This window comes from Meleagris gallopavo, chromosome 5 (genome assembly GCF_000146605.3).
Source record: "Meleagris gallopavo isolate NT-WF06-2002-E0010 breed Aviagen turkey brand Nicholas breeding stock chromosome 5, Turkey_5.1, whole genome shotgun sequence".
Lineage (NCBI taxonomy): Eukaryota > Metazoa > Chordata > Aves > Galliformes > Phasianidae > Meleagris > Meleagris gallopavo.
Window position 1 is genome coordinate 35,307,615 of NC_015015.2, and position 20,424 is coordinate 35,328,038.

The window sequence follows — 20,424 nt, forward strand, 5'->3', positions numbered from 1 at the left end:
AGATCGGGTGATAAACGCAATCTTCATATATAACTTTTTTTTTAAATCCATTTTCAACTGAATTTTAAAAATTGATGGCCACTTTTCATAGCCAGCCAGAAGCAGGAGTGATTCCTGTATTTCTGTGAAACAGAGCTGTGTTAATCTTCTGCAGTCAGAAACAAAGGACATGAAAAAGGGAAATCTTTTTAGCAATATCAGACTACTGACTGAAGAGCTGAAGTGCTGTAGAGATGATGGGGTATATGACAAACATGTGAAGAGAGTGGAGTGCTTGAACACGCACATAACTGCAATGGAAGGGAGCTAGAAGAGAACGTGAGTAAAGATGCATTCTCATATTTTTAAGATTCACAGATTTGAACAAAACTATAGCTTCAGTGAACTTCATACCTTACAGGCCACAGGGCAATCAAGATACCTCCCCATTAGTCCATGGAGTACAGAATTGCATATTAATGAATAATCCCTGCCTGCATAAACTTTTCCAAATTGAAAGAGCTTAGAATTAAATATCTATTACTGCTAACAAAATAAGAATTCTTCTCTATTAGAGAAACAGTACTTGTAAGTGATTTAAAGAGCCAAAGAACTGTAGGAATATATCATTTTCTCTGTAAACAAATTCAGAATTAAAAAATTGAATAAATACCTCCCAACCAAGGCCAGCTACAAAATCCTCATAGGCTTGACTTCCCCCAGTATTAGTAAGAATGGAGTGTTTATCTTCTTGTCCCTCAGCAACATAAAACACTGCAATTTTGTGGGTTTCTCGGCTGTAAAAAATGGAATGGTCACCACATAACAGTGCCTTTGCTAATATGAAACCAAAATATGCAAACCACTGCACATAGAGCTTGGGTTTTTAAATTCCAAAAAAGACTGTGGAAGTAAAGTACAGCTATAAACTTTTTAATTCTATGCTACAACTCCACCTACAATTCCATGTCTTCAAATACAAATGGTGTCAGAAAATGGCTAAACTAAAAAAGTAGACACATATTGATGTTTTAAAACTATCCCATGTTACACATATCCAGATGCTAGTAAATTCAAGTTATTTTGAAATTTGTTCTATTTCATGATATTTGACCTGTAGATTTTTACTCTACCAGTAACATTAACATAACTTCAGTGTAACAACAACTACAATATACTGCAATATATATAAAAGTTTAAAAAATTATTTTTAACATCAGCTCAATTCTCTCATCTATGCAAATTACAGCCATTTAAATAGAAGCACATAAAACAAATAAGGTAGGGTAGCAATTAGAAGAATTTACCACTGTCTTGAATCCAAATTTCTGAGCTCTCGAAGTAACTTCTCATTTTTCTTCAGGAGATGAAAGCTCCTTCTAAATAGAAAAATTCGTAACTTTATTACTTGTTCAGTTATGAAACATCAGAACAGCAAAAGAACTGTACAAGAACATTGCTAAGTCCAAGTAGAAACAGCCAACAAATGTTTTTGCCTTTTCGACTATCCTTTCTTACATAAAATGATTAAGGTATCTTAAAAAAAAAAAAAATACTAAGCCATTTTTTAACTCCAGGAAATCTTCTATATCCACTATAATCTTGAAAGCAAACTTTCTTCCTTTCTTTCTGTCTTCTTCATTCAACCTACTGGATACAGCAGCAATCAATCTGCTCCCTGTAGAAGAATGGGCAGAATGGCTTTTGACACCTATACAATCTGCACATTTTACCAGGCCAAAACATTTGTGTTTAGTGACAAAAGACACTCCCGCAATCCACTGTTCTAGGGAGTTAGTGCATTAAATACTGAACTTTTGCTCTTCTGAATTACTGAAGAGAACAGAATATAGCTCAGAAGTCACCCAGCCAGCTTTAACAATTTAAAGAAAAAAACAAAACAATATGTTACAGTAAGGAAGACACTTCTAAAAATAAAAAAAGCACTTTAAATATTCCCTATAAAACACAATGGAATGAATTTAAGAGCAGCGGTGTTCAAAACAGACTGCCTTGAGGAGTTAAAGGTCATAACGCCAAAATTTTTGAAGAAAAAAAATTTGATTCCAGTAGTAACTTGGTGACATAAGTTACAGAATATCCATTTTCCTTCAAAGTAAGAGAATATTTCAATGTCTGTAATACAGAATTTGACAGATATGGCAAAAGAAGGTTTCAGACTCTTAAATTCTAGGATGCTAATATTTTACATATCTACATACATGTGCACATATATCTAAATACACCTAAACACAAATCATGATAACATAAGCAGAGACATTTAAGTTCATAACCAAAAATGGCTTGTCTCCTGTTCTAAACAATACCTCAACATTGCCAATGTCAAAATAAATAGTAGAAGATACTTTTCTAGTTAACTAACAAGAAAGCTGCATGCAAGCATGCTCTTAGCAGGCAAAGCAGCAGGACACCATCTAGCAACACAATAGCTGAGAATGTGACACTTTCAAAGACTCATTCTGGCATAGAAATGTAACAATTTTTGCAAGAACATACAAGGGAAGCAAAGAAAGTAAAAATACGCCATGTCTACCAATGGTAGTACAGATTAGTACAGCTGATGAAAGGATTATTAGAAAAGATACAACTCCTTCAAATCTCCCTCCAATACTGAGAATGAAAGTAGCAATAAAGCCAATAGGCTTCTCCCCTTTACCTCTCTCTAAATGACAGGCTGAAATACACAAGAAAACTGCCATTTTCCTTTAGCTGCAAGTTACAAAATCCCTCTGCTTCTGTTGGCTGGCCAAGAATATTTTTGGCTGAACCCACTCTATGAACAATTATTCTTACACACTATCAGCAGCACAATTCTTTCAAAAAGAGTTAATAAAAATGCGGTTTCATCATCTTTACCTTTTATCCCAAGAATTCATTCCCAGTATACTGAGAAGTAGTCTGCAATAGTAAAATGCTGATTGGGGCTTTTGCGATGTTGGCTCATCCTGCTCCATAGCCCTCATATTTAAATCATTGAAATGTTTTTCAACAAACTCTCTCTCTTCTGTGTGCTGTTTCAGAATTGCATTTATGACGTCATTCTCCTGCTTCTCTGAGATGCAGACTGGTTGAGGAGCAGGAATATTGAGTGAGACTCCAGTTCTCTGTAAGCATTCAGGGCTTGTAACACCTAAATACTGCAAGAGCTCATCAAGGGCATCTTCTTCATCCCTAATTGTATCCCATGTTGGTACAGTGTCTCTGAATTTCCTTTTTACTTGGAGTGTAATTCCATCCCTTGCAGATATATCCTCCACATGCTCAAAAGAAGAAAGAGGATCTTCAGTTTTTTCTTGCTGAGATAATGAAAGGGCAAAAGATGTTTGTTGTGAAGATGCACATAAGGATGATGGTCCATACAAAATGGCTGAATCCCATGAGTATTTGCCAGATAGATCACGCACTATGATTCTGACATTTGAATTAGCAGATGCAAGTCCAGCAGATAGTCCTCCCCCAGGCATGTCGTCTTCTGCTTGGATTTGTATGCAAGACACCAAGGAAGTATTGTTTAACACAAAGAATTGAAGGTTTGGGTTCTCAAATAGTTCAGGAGACAGTTCAGGACTTTCACTGTATGGATTGTCATTATTTTCACACACTTGACTAGTTAGCATAGCAGGTCCTCCACTCATAGGATAATGGCCTAAGTGGTTGACTAGATGTGTGATCACAGTACGAGCAGCAACAGAAATTAATCCTTGTTGCATGTGAGTTTTCACTGTAAGAGAAAGAACATAGGTTTTCAAGTAAGAGTTAAGGAAACAACACTGAGATTTACTTGTTTTTTTGGCCTCTTCCTCCTTGGGAGTTTAAAAGAAAGGATAAGCAATGCAAACAGCAAGGTAGTATTAGGAAACTATATTTTTGATAAACATTGATTTGATATATAACTAGCATGAAAAGTCTTAACACAATTAAAGAAGCATCTTAATTATTTTACTTCCTAGTATAGTTCCCTATCATACGTTGGTAATCAGCATGGTCCTAAAATAAACAGTAGCATTCTTTAGTCCAGTGAAAATAAACCTTAAATTACTAATGAAGTAGAGATCATAATTATGTTGTAAGAAGATCATTTCAAATTGCAATTTATTTATTTATTTTTTAATTATTTCTGCACATCATTACCCTATAAAAAGCAAAGGAACATAGATGGACAAAATCTCTAATTCATCTTAATTTCCCCGGGGAGCATACAGATGCAGATTAGGTTGAGAATAACACTAGATAATTTTAAAGTACCACAGCAAAGACTAGGCTACCTATACTGAACATAACAACATTAGCAATGCTTAAAAAAAAAAAAAAAGACAAAACTAACACCCTAATTGCATTTTTAAAAGTTTCTCTCCAAGTTTTTCCAGTTGGAAAGAGAAGTTAAAAGTGCCCATCTTATATTTATCCTGTGAAATTTACTGGTATTTCTCTAAGGCTTTGCCACTTAACATTCTCTCTTGAATACCTTCCACTTGTATACAACACTATCTAAATTTTTGTAATGCATATCCATCATGACAGTTTCTGAAGTACTGGATGTATTTAGTATCTGCAGAAGTAAACAAATTTCCTTTTATATTTCTTCCAAGATTTGGGTAAAGCATGTAAGGAGCACTTGGATTTCTGGCTCTTCCATACCTTTTAGGGAGTACTAGATTTGAACTGCAAAAAGCAAAACATCTCAGTCTGTTAATAACTGGTAAAATCAACTTAATTTCTACCCTATTCCAAAACTCAAAAAAATTCAAATATTTTGATGAGTTTAGGTCTTGGAAACTGATAAAAACAAATTCGATATTATGTGTGGATTTTTTTTTTTTTTAAGATTATCTACAGCCTTCTTGTGGTTTAAAAATTAATAAACAAAAATATTCAGTGAAGCTGAATTAAATGCTCAGATACTGATAGCATACAAGGAAATTAAGTTACAGTGCCATCTGCTGAAACATAAGAAGGAATTGTAAGCAAATGTATATACAAGAGAAAGAGAAATCAAGTTGGATGCTTGAAGAATAATTTACGAATGTAGTACTAGCCAGCACCTGGAGAGTGCAGATGCAGGCTCATCTTTGTCAGTAGATTTATGCCAAATGTTTACAGCTTGGTAATGCACAGATAAGTAAGAAAATACTTTTCTCATGTTCCTAGGAGCAGATGTGAGCTTCCCAGCTAGGTGAAGTCTCACACTGAGTAGTTTAATTGCATTTAGTGTATTTCTAATGAAACAATGAAATAAATGGGGGATTCCATAGTTTGTAAGATATCACTATTATTGTTTTCTGGCAAATCCTAAAAATCTCAAACCATATAATGATTGCCTTGTGTCTATATTACTAAAGATACTCCCTTACAAGCTTCACAGCATACAGAAAGGAAAGGTGATATAATGATACAAGGAATGATATTACCACAGTCATTCTGTAAAAATTTTATTCTTGAATTTAAATAAAAAAGAACTGGAATATAAATCTATAAAAGCCTCCTCTAAAAACCAGTACAGTACTTCTCACTTCTCAGTTTTAAATCAACTTTGTAACATAAAGGACACATTTTAGCATTTTGATCATATAAGCACACCTCCTCAAACAGGAACAACTGGACATTCCACTAGGACTCTTAAAATGCATATCCAAACCACATACTGTGTTTCTGCAGGGCAGATCAAAATATGCAATAATGGAACCATCAGAACTTTACCACAAATTCTACAAACTAACTCGTACCATTACACATTACTGGATGGTTTGCCAATATGTAATACTGACTGAACACATCTCTGCTCTCTTTACAATGGTACAGTCTCTCACTTGGGCAATGCAATTTGTATGTGTACATGATCACTTGGTAATTTGCTAGAAGCATGTTATATTGGCTATTTTTCTCAGTTCCTGAAATTACCTCTTTTGTGAGAAGAACGAAGGTCTATCAGCACTAATTTGTATCAGTGCCAGGAATGGATGATTCCTGAATTTCCTTAGGATGTGTTGTTAACTCTTTATTTCAACTTTGGCTGAACAGCTTCTAAACAACTGCAGTTATATAGTAGAAGGAAAAAGTAATGACTGAAGGCAAATTTAACTCTGTTTATCCTTTTAGCCCTCTAAAAGAATGAAGCACCTGTACACAGTGATTCATCTCAGTAATAAACACAAATTGGAGAAATGAGACAAATCATTCTCTGGAAATTTTCCTTTTTCTCCATTACTTTTACAAGGAGCCTTAGAAAGTTCAACATAGCTTAGATATCTAAATTTTACACTAGCTGGTGAAAGTCTTACCCTGTTCTATTTTTAAGCTACGGGTATAGGAAGAACCTCTCTTTAGAATAAATTTCACAAAACACAAATTATGCTAATCTGGATGTACCATGCATAAACTATTTTTTTAAAAGGTGGTTTTTTTTGTCTCATTCCAGTAAAAAAGGCAATCAGCATCAAAGCTTTAAAAGTAAAGCAAAAGTACATAATTTTCCTAATTTTTAAAGAAAAGACTAAATTTATATTGGATGGAGAAGATCATTTACTTAGAAACTGAAACATATTAGGAAAAATGATCAATATAAACAAAACTGTTAAAAAAGTGTTTGAAGAAATGACAGAAATGGGAAAAAACACACAAAATCAGTAACTAATATATCACTGAAACTATGCGATGGAACTACTGCCTTTCCAATCTCATTTATCCTTAGCAGATTTGTGATCTATGAAGAACAGGACTCAAAGTGTTTCTGCCCAAAATTGCAAAAAAAATTCCTGTAAAATATTATTTCCTTCCAACTAGAATTCATTGGTCTGACTTTGCTATTAATCAGTATTAGAAGATATGTAGCAGATATTCACATATTTTCATGTAACCACCTTTCTCACTTATGTTAGCATCACAAAAAACCTCAATTTTACTTCTCATAAATCTTTTTATTATTTAATATAAACAATTAAAAATATTCTAACAAAAGATTCCATTTTAATTCTCCCTCACATACATTCATTGTTCTATAATGACAGGTAAAAGATCAGAAGCAGGTAAGCAGATCATGGCAGAATACAACTAAACTCTAGAGTGAATGGCTGTAACACTATCCTCCTTGGAGAAAGCAAACCTGTATCGCTGTGATGCTGAATTTAAGCTAGACAGGTGCAGATAATTAGCATAAACAGCCATATGCTTATATTGTAGCTAGGGGAAGCTGTTGATTATGCTAGCTAGAGGATCTGTTCATCAGCCTTTAGGTAGATATGCCCTGTGATTCTGTACTAGTACAAAAACACCACAGACTTCAACTATGGAAGTTATGATAATGCAAGAAAAGCTGCTTACTTTCAGCTGCTAAAAGTTCATTCTGACCTAAATGTAACATTTTAATATCTTATTACAGTTTCAAAATTGTTCTTCATGGACCTTACACTGCAATTTACCATTTCACCTGAAACGTATAAAAAGGAGGAAAAACAGTTTCAGTGGTAATCCTAGGTATAGCATTTCCTTTGAGACAGCCCTTGGAAAGTTATTGAAACAAACATGGGCATAGCTGTCTTCTCTCCTGCTGTTGCCTATTTCCAGAGGGTTTAATAAATCTTTGTCCTGTTGTTTATTGGCAGCTTGCTCTAACCTCCGAATACATCTTGTCCCCACAGTATACCTGTATCATAGAAAGTCCACATACTTGTTTCATCCTGCATCATACTGTGGGTAAGTATCCATAAAATGAACTGATACATAACCATAACACGACTGATCTTGAACAATGGGAGGCATAAGTGGGAATGTCAGTCATCTCTTCAACTGATAAAAACCATCCTGTCTTTAAAATAATGCTGTTTCAATGCTTTCATTTTTGCTTGTGATCTTAAGGAAAGAGTCTAGCAATCCCCATCCTGTCTTTGATTTCCCTACAACTGTTGTTTTACCTGTTTCCATAATCTTCATAAAAAAATACAATAGTACTTGTACTCTATCAAATAAGAAGTTGACCCAGTGGCATACTACTCCACTGCTAGTTTGCGCTACCTGACTCATCTTGTTCTTGAATGAGTCCAAGACTGGTCACTACACACAAACTTTACATCCCTCACTGCCAGAGAGAACAGATGTTTTGTGATGGGTTAGAAAATGCCAGTGTAGGCTAGAAGTGCCATGGTTGGAAGACCAGGGTTGCATTATAGCACTGTCATCTGTCAACTAAATTTCACAAACTGACTTAAAATTCCAGAGCTGTGAAACTTTAAAAAGATATGGGCTTCTTTAACTTATCTGGACAGAGAAAAGCAACACCTGAAATTACTTTTATTTAGAAATTTAACAAGAAATCGTAAAAGAACAGATCACATACAGAAATGTGAAATGAAGATATCGATGCTAAGGCTTTGTGCAACTGCATTCATTTAAAGAGAAATCTATTCAGGGTTGTCTTTTCAGATTGTCAGATTAAACAAGCCACACAGCATTTGCTGCAAACCCATAATTACAGATTATTACAGAATACAAAAGATGCCAGGCATAAAAAGCTACTACAATTCTCCACATTGTAATAGAACATGCGGTGGAAGTTAATTTTGGCAAATGCTTTAAATATTAGCTTTACATAATATGTATAGGTGAGACTGTAATTAGGACAGAATGAATCTTTCGAAGCCTCTTTCATTCTGACCCAGCAGATGATTACTTTTTACTAATAAGAACCACAGCCATTTGACAAAAAGCCAACTATAGTACCTTGCTTCATTCTTCAGTAAATTTAATAATTACAGCTCTTCCTGCCAATAGTTCTCAAATCAGACTTGTTCAATCCAATACTGAGCTTATTAGGGGACAGCTCTATGTTTAGAATTCTTTGGCCAAAAAAGTACTTGAGGATGATGAAGCATGCCTTAGACAAGGGCACAATGATTAGCCATTTTCTCTACATAAAAAACAGCACGTAGTCACTACAGACCACAAAATCACCTGCTGTTAGCACACAGCTGCTACAAAGAGCTTCTGCATTTATCTGGTTCTTAATACCTTTAAGGAAGCCTAAATGGAACAACTTAATATGGTTGGAGAATAGCACTACACAGAGTTTCTGGTGCCTGTATTAATCTCATCTTTTTCAATTTTCTTCCCGATGTAGCCATTTCATATCTACTAGATATGCTTCTTCTGTATCTTAGTTTCTTGATTTATTTTTGTTTTTGAGATCTGAAGAAAAAGTTAATTCCCAGGTCTCTTAAGGTTCCAAACAGATGAAAGAAAATTTCTCTTCTAAAAGCATAAAGAGATCAACAATGAAGTATAGTAAGTCAAAAAAAATTAGCAGCAAGCTTAAAATATTGCAAGCTTAGAAAAGAAAAAAATACTCTCAGTCTAAAATACTCTCAGAAAAAGGAATAAAATTCCCAAAATAAAAAAGTTACTGAAAGTAACTGCTGAAAAATAAAGCTTATTCATGTTCCAGTACTCGAATTTTTTTGTTGATACAGAGCACAGAAGAATCCATATCAAATTGATCTTCACATTCTTCAGAAGATACTTACTGCAGTTAATCAAATAGCAATTGCTCAAAATTATGTTGCTATCTAGTGTCAAGGTATGACTTAAAACTTATGTTGTAAACAAACACTCCAGTAGTGGAAAATAAGGTTAAAACCTTTTTGAAAGAAAGTGTACTTAAGCAGTTTGACAAACCTTCAGTGACTGGTTGAAGTTTAGAAGAACGCTCCGAGTCTGGAGAATGCAGTGGTTCTGGCTCCTTCAAGCTTTCTAAATGCATAAATGGATCGTAATCCACACATGCCAAATCAGAAAGACTTAGGGGAAAATATCTGGGGTTACTAAAACACTGAGATCCATAGACACATCCATGTAGAACCTAGAACAAAAACAGGATTTCATTACATTAATTACTGAAATTTCTATTTGATGGTTTTATAAGAAATTAGATTTAGTTTTATTTACACTGAAATTAATTTGTTAGAAGTAGGTAGGCAGGACAAAATCCTGGAAATTTTAGATGCTTGAAATTTACAGAAACAAACCCATATCTGTAAAGATAACTTTGTTTTGCTTACTGATAAGAAAATTGTTTGGTACGTAAAAGCTACATCTTCTTATGCCTTAAATGCATGGCTGCTCATCTACAACAGAAGTGTCTGCTACTGGTATAGCATATATAATCTAATATAGTTAATCACAATGTGGTAAGACAATATTAAAAACTCCAAATATACCAATGATCACAAAGTTAATTACAAAATGTACAAGATTTAAGACAACACTCCAAATTTCAGTGGTAAAATGTTAGTTTACAGAAAAGTTCTGTCTTTGTTTTCATGAAAGCTGACGCTTCCTTCATGTCTAGAAATTCTGATTTAGCAAGTAAAGAAACATGTACCTTATAAATACAATTGAGAACAGATCTCTCAGTCTTATCATTTTCTGCTCCTGTAGCGTGAAGAGGCTGCAGCAAGGTCTTTAATGGCAAGGCCATTATCCAATCCAATAAGCACAGAAGTAAGGAAACTACCAACTATAACAAACACTTTCAATTACAAATCAATTAAAACAGCACTTGCTACCTCACAGTTATCACTGTATTTTATTTCTCTGTTTCGCTTTCTTTTCTCAATTTAGAGAACCTGGCAAACTTACGCAGACATTACAGGTCACACTTGTTTAAAAACCACAGTATGTTCAAATGCTATACAATATGAGTAAAAATTTTAGCTTTATTTTAATAATATTTAAACAAAGATTATCCATACAACAGTTCCTCATTACGACAAAGTGGCTACAGTGCTTATGAGGATACCCATGATTCTTCAGAATTGGTCTGCAGGATGCTGTTTACAAAATGATAGATTGGACACATACAAGTTAATGCAGACATACTATTCTGAATGTAAATTCACTTTAAAGTGAATCAAGGATTACACAAAAGTGGACAAATTCACTGTTCATACATTTACTGTTTTATAAATAATAGAGAATTTCTTTCACAACTTGTCAATGTTGCTACACAGCATGAGGTATCGTCTGACAGTAATACAACTGCTTTCTCTATTGTACTCTACTCAGTCAGGAAAAGAACCAACTCCCTCTAGGGGATATTTTTAAAGACTAGAACAGAGATAGATTAAGATACACACACCAAATTATTAATATCTTACTACAAATATTTGCTTTTAATTTTTAAAATTTAGCTGTGGAAGAGGAAAAAATTCACATAAATAGATGTGGGATTCTCTAGAATATTTTCCAAATGTACATCTTTCAAAGAAAACCCACCTAAGCAATTCACTAATAAAAGATGCATAAACATCTTAATCGTTTCACGTAATACACTGCAACTTTGCCTCACAAAGACACCATAAAATAAACTGAACAATGAATGTCTCCAATTATTTTTACATTAAAACAATTTTTGTGAACGCCATTAGGACTAAGTTTGTCAAAATATTTCAACATATTTTTGGTACGTTTTTGATGCAGTATTTGGCATAAAATGATCAGCATTCATTCATGGGGAATGTTTTCGCATATGGGAATTATCCTCAACTTGAAAGTTGGTTAACATGATATACTTCAATATTCTAAAACAGCTACTGACTTCTCAAGCAAAGAGGAGAGATGAAATGGAGATCTTGTGGCCAAAATGATCAACGTATGAATTGCAGTTCTAACTGCAATGAGAAGTCCAGAAGATCAGAACTTCCATAGATAAACTGATCCAGAAAGGGACAAAATTGAAATAACCATTGTGTCCTACAGTTCTTGGTACCCTAACCCAAGAACAAAGCCAAATACAAAGGCTGCTCTGAAAGTAGTGGTAATAGCAGGTTACCTCTGCTAGTGCAAATTTTTATGAGCACAGCATGGAGGCTCTTGTCCTTCACTGAAAATGCAAAGCTAGTGGAGGTGATTATGTTGAAAAATATTATTTTGTAGTTGAGAATTTGCTCTATTAAACAGCATTATTACACTCCTTGTATCTGTTGGAAATAAATAGGACAGATTACTTTTGGAGCAAACTACATAACTCAGAGAAGATAAAACTTTCTGGAGGCAGAAAGCACGGCTGAGAGTATAAGATGGTTGAAGAAAGAGTCCATCATAAACAGGGGACTCAGATCCACTGAAAATATGAAAAGACAGCAATTGTTTTGAAGGATGTCAACAATTAAATTCATCTGAATATTACAGACTGTCTTGCTGAAAAATTTACTTGAAGTAATAAAAATTCACAACCTTTTGAGTATTTTAAAATGTACTCCCAAGAAGTTGAAAATATATTTTCACCATAAGCCAAGTCTGAAAAGTCTACCTTGCTTAGCTTAAGGATAGAAGAGACTTTCTAAAGACTGAAAGCAATCTATTTCGATTAATTTTAAAAGCATATTTTTCAGCAAAAAATTCAGAAAGTCATTTGCATAGAGAATACTGTTGTAAGTCTGGGAAGACAATACTGCATTATATTTACTAAGCTGGATTCCTGCTTTAAAGGAATATCTTAAATTTTGTAACAAAACCATCACACATTTGTAAGTTATTTGTAAGCAAAAAGGAACTGAAAATGTTTACCCTCTTGTCCTGTTCATAGGATGAAGCTTCTGTACCAGGTAGAAGATGGGTAATTGTTGCTATCAGAATCTGGAGAAAATACAATATAGTTTGTTTACAACTAGAAATAATAAAGTACTTAAGTTTAAAGTGATTTTTTAAGCACGTAAATAGGACACAATACTCATAGCTGAATTACATTTAGGTTATTTTAAGACAAATCATAGTATTCCTTGCCATTTTTTTTGTTTAATAAATAAAACCCTTTCAATTGAATTTCAGAGCAGATCTGGAAAATGTTATGTATGACTAACATAAGTTCCATAAAATCTTTAGGTTTAATGCACTTACATGGCTATTCCAAATACTCAGGCAGGAAGAGAACTTAATTCCACATATTTGTAGGGTGCAGGAATTATCCCGATGGTTTGTGTATGGGACCATACTAATTTCAGTATTTCTTGAAATACTAGAACTTGTAAACAACCTCTTTTCATTTAATCAATAATATGACTGCACAGGAGCAGAGATATCCTTCTTATGCCTTTCAAGAAGCTTCCACACAATTCCCTTCCTGGTTACCTGGGAGACCTCTATCTTTTTTCTGCTCCGACTCAGAGAGGCCGTAGCCTAATTCCTTGTTATTCAAGGTGCATTAAAGAAAAATATATTTGCTTTACACTGACACATCAATTGATATGCAAAATACAATTGCAGATGCCTATTAAATAGCTGCTTTCTTACTAAACTTAAATATATATATTTGCCATTATCTAATATAAAATAATTTACTTAATTTAAAATATGCTCATCTAAATAATGATGAAGTTATCCTGGAGAAAAAAAGACATGCTAAAGCCATTTTGCATGTTAACATTGGAGTCAGTAAGTAAATGTTACATGAATCCATACCATTGATGTTCAATAAGATAATATCAGTTTCATATTTTGTGAAACACACTTGTCAATACTGTGGTACTTAATTGTAGTGAAATATATCTTACTTTAAAAAAAAAAACAAAACTACTTACTTGAATAATTCTTAAAGGTGAATCAGCTTGATACACTTGAAGTCTATGCACATAATGTATCAGCATGTTCAGCATACTGCAGGCAACTTGAGCTACTGTTTTATTTGGAAACTAGAAAAGAACATAGTGCAGTAATGATGACTGTGACTTCATGTAATAGCATGCTAGGTTGTGAGGTGGTCAGGAATTCCTATGATGGAATTAATCCAATGTACTCTTTACAGGAGAAACAACTTTTGCAAAATATAAAAGAAACAATGTTATAATCCTAAACAAATGTTATCAGCTAACATCCAAGATCTGGATCAAACCAAAGTAAGTCGCACAGAATGTAGGAAATGGGAAAGAACTCTTCGAAGTTTAACCTCAGACTATTTAGGATAATACAATGAAGCCAGAACAAACTTCTTACCTGCATTATTATTAATATAAACATATCACTGGAGAAAAACCCCAGGATTCTGAAATGAGAGGTCTTTGTTGAGAACTGAGGTAGGTGAACAGTCAAGTATCTAATGTACAAGACACAGTACTAAAAATAGTGAGATTAATTGTTCAGTTATTTGTTAGTGACTGTTACGGACAGCACTTGTCTAAATGGAAATGAATGCACTCTGGCTTCTATATTTCTCCTCTTTCCTGTACTCTTTTAAGTTAAAATGTTACTGCACAGAAGCCTGGTTTAAACAGCTCCTGAGCTGTTACAGTCAAGGCAGACATGAGTGCATTTGTACAATTGCTCTCCATTCTTGCTAGTTGATGTACATGCTGCCCTAAATTCCTATGAGGGAAAAACAAAGAAAAGAAGAGGCAGAGGTATATTTCTCTAAAGTGTTAATGCACAGGACATGTAACCGAGGTGTCTTCCTGTGTTATAGTTGCATTAAAAGATAAACTGTGCATCAAATATCAAACACAAATTCAATTCTATGGAGGAATTTCATTCATCTAGCACATGAAAATTCTACAAATCTGAGCTTAAGATATACTCAAATTGGTTATTAGCATAGTCAAACTACAGACTTTTGAAGACAGCACAGAATTCACAGAAGAAAAAATACATGCAATAGCCTCAAGGTTTTGGGGACTTGCAGGACTTCAAATATATTCTTATTACTTAAGTACTGTCTTTAGTGAAAACAAGTACTGCAAACCTTATTTCTAAGAAATCACATATCATCCAGAAAATAATTAGGTACTACTGTTTTTATCAGGAAAAATCCTATTTTATTTATCTGATAAAGATGAGTGACTTTAGAATTCCTCCTTTAGAGAAAGACAAATAAATCAATTTACATGTTCTAATCTCACTTAGCAGTGAAGCTATGACAGGTGTGTGCTGCAAGGTGGCCAAGTGCTGACCTCTGAATTCAGAATAATTACGTTATAAAAATAGTTAGATCTAGTTCATTGGCTTCTTAGATTGTGTTCTTAACAAGTCCAATTCTATTAACCTATCAGAGAAAGGTATATCCCACATATCTATAAAAAAAGAAAGAAAAAAAGCTTTAAAAAAGTTGAAGCACCTCGGCAATTAAGTGTGAATGGAACAATAAGAATTTCAGAATAAAAGTTTTTGAATGGCAATAATTCAAAGGTGAGAAATATACTGGAATAAAACCAGCTTCTTGCAAAGCAGAGCTATAACTTTTAACATTTAAGGTACTAACAAGACTAAAAAAAGAAGCATAGGCAAAAAAACAGAAGGCAAAGTTTTAATCAATGTTTTTATTTCTGGTAACTATGTAAACAGGAAAAAAGACTATGAATTGCTGTTATAAGACAGCCACAGAGACAAATACCTGAATAAGCAGGCTAGTTGATTCCTGTTCTGTCATAAAAACAAGTTACCTCTACCCAAAATCATACTTCTCATTATTCCCTTTCAACAGGTAGTTTAATCACATAAACTTTAAACTTTAATGCAAACTCTTGATCAGTCTTTGGATTCTTTTTTTTTTCCTAACAAATTCTGGCCTGAGTGAGATTGTTTGGGACTGAGTATAGAACTTCACCACAAGGAATCACACATCTTCCAGTGCTTCCATACATGTGGTGTAGGCACTGTACCTACCTCTACGCATCTGGTGGTGTCTGAGAAACTATACTACCTAATGCAATGGCTCACAGATTTATAAGTGAACAGACAAAGAATGTAGGCGGATGGGATTTTGTAGTCAAGGTAAAAAACATCACGAAAGTGTTAGTCTCTCACCTTTAAAGAAACACAAATCACATTCAAGGCTTCCTTGATCTGAGGATGATGAGATTCATGAACTAGCTCCTCACAGATCCAAATACCAAGGCTGCAAAGAGCAACGCATCTGCAAAACAATGTTGGAGGATAAATAACTTCAAAGGCATGCTAGAAGAATATGCGCTCTTTTTATATTCATGATATGTCCTGCTAAAGCCTAATAAATGTTTTTTTCTACACCAAAAACTTTTACAATCCTGTAACTTAAAAAAACAATAAATCCCAGCTACCTCTGTCAAGGCAAGGAAGGACTAACAGAAAAATCAAAAAATAATTACGAACTCCTGCATCTCTGCTTGTTTTATGGATTTAAAATATTTTTCTTAACACTTACAAATATTTTAATTTTTTGAATTAACATCTTGAATTAATATTAATATTTTATCTTCAAAAAGTATTTTATTAAGACAAAGAAAAAACTGTGGAGGAAAGTCTTCATACCCAGCGTGAGTTTGTGCATATTTGTTTAGAGCTTCTGAGACAAATAAATGGGAGAGGGGTACCTTATTACTTCACATGTGTTTAAGTATTTTTAGATTGGCAATAACCAAGGATGAATGGAAGAAGAGTAAATGAATGCTAAAGACTGTATCCATTCTGATTAAATATTACAAGTAACTTTTATTGTTGCTTCCTCCTCTAAAATCTGGAAATAGAATCATAGAATGGCCTAGATTGAAAAGATCAACCAGTTTCAATCCCCCTGCTATGTGCAGAGTTGTCAACCACCATACCAGGCTGCCCAGACCCACATCCAGCCTGGCCTTGAATGCCCCCAGGGATGGGGATGGGGCATCCACAACCTCCTTGGGCAACTTGTTCCAGTGTGTTACCACCCTCTGAGTGAAAAAGTGTAAAGAATGATTTCAAGAAGTAATTACACAAAATATTCTGTTAATGCTTGCAACACCACTGTATGATAACTGTGATGTAGTATTGTAGATGGGGAGGCATGTTGTAAGGCTAGTCTGCTTTAACAAGGCAAAAGAAACAACAACAGAATGCCTAGAATGTGACAGACTGCATCAAGATGTTCCCCTTTGCCTTCCTTATCTTGCGTGCAGAGACTTCTCCATAGTCCTTGCATTCCACAGCAATCTTTGGGACAAAAGGACTGTTGGGAGGAAGTAAACGACCACCCCAAGGGCTAAGAATGACTGACAGTGGACCATCACGGTGCTAAAAGGCTAGATGATACTGAAGATTGCCAAATACATCTATGTCTGTTGGGCAACCATTGGGGTTGGATAGGATAACGAATTTGGAAATGTAATGAATATATAATACACATGAAAATATAACATATTCACGAATGATCAACTGTGGGAGCATTCTTGGAGAGTCATCTCAATACTAACCCAGCGCTGCCAATAAAGAATAGCTTGCTTAACGATATCAAAACTTTGCTGTTGAAGTTCTACTCATTGATTTCTTTAAATCAAGAATATTCAGATGAATGCATTCAAAGCACAGACAAGGATGATATTTGCCCAGAAATATCATGGACTTCGTGAGACTGCCACGACTTTTCAAATATGGTGGACAGCAGCTTAGCTACTTAAAAACCATTTTGAATTAAAACAGTAGAGCACTGTTTAAATGGTAGTGAAGAAAAGCATGAATAGAATACAAAGTTTTACTTTATAACCTTTAATTTACCTTCTTCAAAATAGTATAATATATAAAAGTGACTACTAACTTAGAAGCTCTTTTTTGTATGACCTACCGTGCAGGACCAGATGGCTCCTCTCTGGCTGAACTTAATACAGTTTTAATTATGAGCTCCTAAAACAAAGAGGAAAATGCTCACTGGTTTGCCAATTACACAATCACATAAAATGTTAGAAAATTTGAATTTTATTATGATACAGACAGGCACATCATTTAGCTGGCTCTCCAGGTCTGTGGTCAGAACTGTTTGTTGCCACTATATCAATTTCTAGTCTGACACAGAAGTACATTATTGTGCTCACTCAAGAACATCTCACAGGTTACTGTCCTAATTTCTGGTGATTCATACAACAATTCCATGAAGTATCATGGGGAAAAAATAAAAGAAAGAAAGAAAAATATCCAACAAACAACGACCATCCTGTAGCTATCTTCTGTGAACAATCACAAAGGATATCACAAAGTATTCATCTGCTAGTTACTTTGAGGTAGTGGTATTAAATTATCTTTTTTTTTTTCCTAATCAAAATTCTATTAATTAAAAAAGTCCTTGGAAGTATCCATAGAACAAGTGACTACAGCCTTAAGAATGATGTCAAGAATAATTCTGACTGAACAGCAGAAAAATGTCCCTAAAGCTGCAGGTTACTATCAAAGCTTATGTAAACACTCAGTAAGTTTATTAGTATAATGTTTCACAATATTTTATAGGATCTATTTGAAATAGCTTGTGAAAAAATTTAGTCATTTCCTGGAACATCATCATATTGTAATTTAATTGGTGGCAGAATACTATTCAAATAGTCTTTAAATTTCCCACCTTAACATCTGTAAACTGAGACACAGCTATGTCAGGAATGTTTGGGTGAAGAGCTGGTAGTTCATGATATAAATTGGGAAAACAGACAAGAGATCCTAAAAGAACTTGCGCTTCAACTCTTGGTGCCTGAAAGAAAAACAGGTGAGGGGAAACATATTTTTACTGCAGTCAGAAAGATGACATTTCTAGCTGCCTTAAATAAGAACAATGGCTGAAACTTTGCACAGTTCTCTCTTTTTTCCTTTTCCAAATTCTCTAAAGCTGAGCAAACTGAGATCATATCCCAGTGGACTGCTACTCATACGCACACTATGCCTATTTTCCAAGCTGGCCAAGAGGAAATGAAGGATTTATTTGGATTACAGAAAAATGACTAAGTAACTAGGCCTGGACAGCTAACATTGCTGGACATGATAGACAAAAGCATAAAAAGATGCAAAGATCAGCTTTGATAGTGCCTTAAGTAAAACCAAATTTCACAAATAGTTAAAAGGTGAATTATGTGAGAAAAGCCAAAAGTCATTGACAACTGGACTGGAGTATTAGGGACCTTTGAGGAATACAGTCACATAAGGTCAACAGCATTTGGATAATCACGTCAGCGTTCCAATAAAAAGCTGAGGATGCCTAGGTGCTATACTGGAGATATAAAAGGCCAACATTATCAGACATAGGAGTTTTCAAGCCAGACTATGAAAGTCATTGCAGTGTGTATGTATGTGTGTAAATATAGCTATATTTCTAACACGAAGTTATAGCCAAAATGACCACTTATTTTAAAACATTTTGAAGTGCAGATAAATGGCAATCATAAATTCTAGAACTCTAAAATTACTGTTTCAACAGCGATTTTAGTATTCTTCACATTACATTTTCCATAAAGGACACTTGCATGTGTAGCATGCTAGAATGAAACACTAACAGTGCCTGTATTTGCTGTTACATTGACTTCTTTGGACAAATTAATACCCCAGTCAAAGAAAAATATTGCTCAGTTTTCTCTCAAATCCTTCTAACTTGCCCATTAATGAGAATGAACTGTTGAACACTTACATTGAGAAAAGAAGAAGCTGCCACCCTTCCTGCTGCTACAATGAAATCCATAATAAGCATGGTGGCACCAGGCAAACTAAGAGAAAAGAACTGAGGAGAGCAGTGCTTGATGATTGTATTGACAATATCCTTGTACGAGGAAGAATAAAAAAAAAGGAAAAGAATGTCAAGAACATGAACAAATAATAAAAAAAAGGCAGATATTGAACAGAAAATCGGTAATAAAAAAGCATGTAAATTCACTGTGACCATTGGAACATTCTAGGTTTCATTACCTACAACAAGGAGTAGCACAAAAAAGTTACATTCCATATGTATACTCATCTTAATGTAAGTACAGTGTATATATACATACTTAATCTTAGACACTACTGTACCACCTTTGTATTAAGTAATTAATATTTAGATTGTAAGAGTTTTATAAATGATTAACAATTCTTTTAAATAGCTACAGAACAGACAGAGAGATAACCAGCTATTATTTAGCATCTTAGAAAGCTTTGAGTTGGAAGGAACCTTAAAGAACATCTAGTTCCAACCCTCCCAGTCATCACTTTCCACTAGATAAGCTTGCTCATCTCTTCTTAACAACATGCTTAAATCCTCTCCAACAAGTGTCACCTTAGTATAATATTAAAAGAAGTGTTAACTTCTTATGTATCTTTTATGGAATCATAATATAAATACAATCACATATAAAGACATAGTGTTTTATAACATTGCTGGTGTATAGTCATTCAACACATTAAATTATAGGTCTGCAGGCTTAGTGAAGCAGTCACACTTGTAATGTGAATCTCTAAAAAGAGCATTTAATCCATGTAATATTTTCAGACTTGTTCATATTAAAACATGTAAGATCTACTCCTCTGATTAAACGTCTTTGTTTGCTAGTTTCTATACCTGATATAGAAATAAACTACGCCAGACATATAGTGATGACAATTTACTTTCCCATTAGCTGAACAGTTGCATCAGGGAGCAAATAAAACCAGTAGACATTAGAGATACGTGCTTCCTCCATTCTTGCGTGTTTCAGTCTGCAGCACTCAGTTTAA

At 34.2% G+C, this 20,424-nt stretch overlaps 1 protein-coding gene across 1 annotated transcript in view; it reads right to left on the reverse strand.

Annotated features, from left to right (window-relative positions):
* RALGAPA1 (Ral GTPase activating protein catalytic alpha subunit 1) overlaps window positions 1-20,424 on the reverse strand; it is a 114,797-nt gene that overhangs the window by 38,151 nt on the left and 56,222 nt on the right. The window contains exons 28-38 of the mRNA XM_031553770.1: window positions 19,367-19,495; window positions 18,314-18,439; window positions 17,549-17,607; window positions 15,781-15,889; window positions 13,566-13,676; window positions 12,556-12,624; window positions 10,370-10,504; window positions 9,664-9,847; window positions 2,857-3,721; window positions 1,287-1,358; window positions 653-776 (exon numbers count right to left, since the gene is read on the reverse strand). Of these exons, the coding sequence (XP_031409630.1) occupies window positions 653-776; window positions 1,287-1,358; window positions 2,857-3,721; window positions 9,664-9,847; window positions 10,370-10,504; window positions 12,556-12,624; window positions 13,566-13,676; window positions 15,781-15,889; window positions 17,549-17,607; window positions 18,314-18,439; window positions 19,367-19,495 (1,983 nt within the window). The remainder of the gene's footprint in view (window positions 1-652; window positions 777-1,286; window positions 1,359-2,856; window positions 3,722-9,663; window positions 9,848-10,369; window positions 10,505-12,555; window positions 12,625-13,565; window positions 13,677-15,780; window positions 15,890-17,548; window positions 17,608-18,313; window positions 18,440-19,366; window positions 19,496-20,424) is intronic.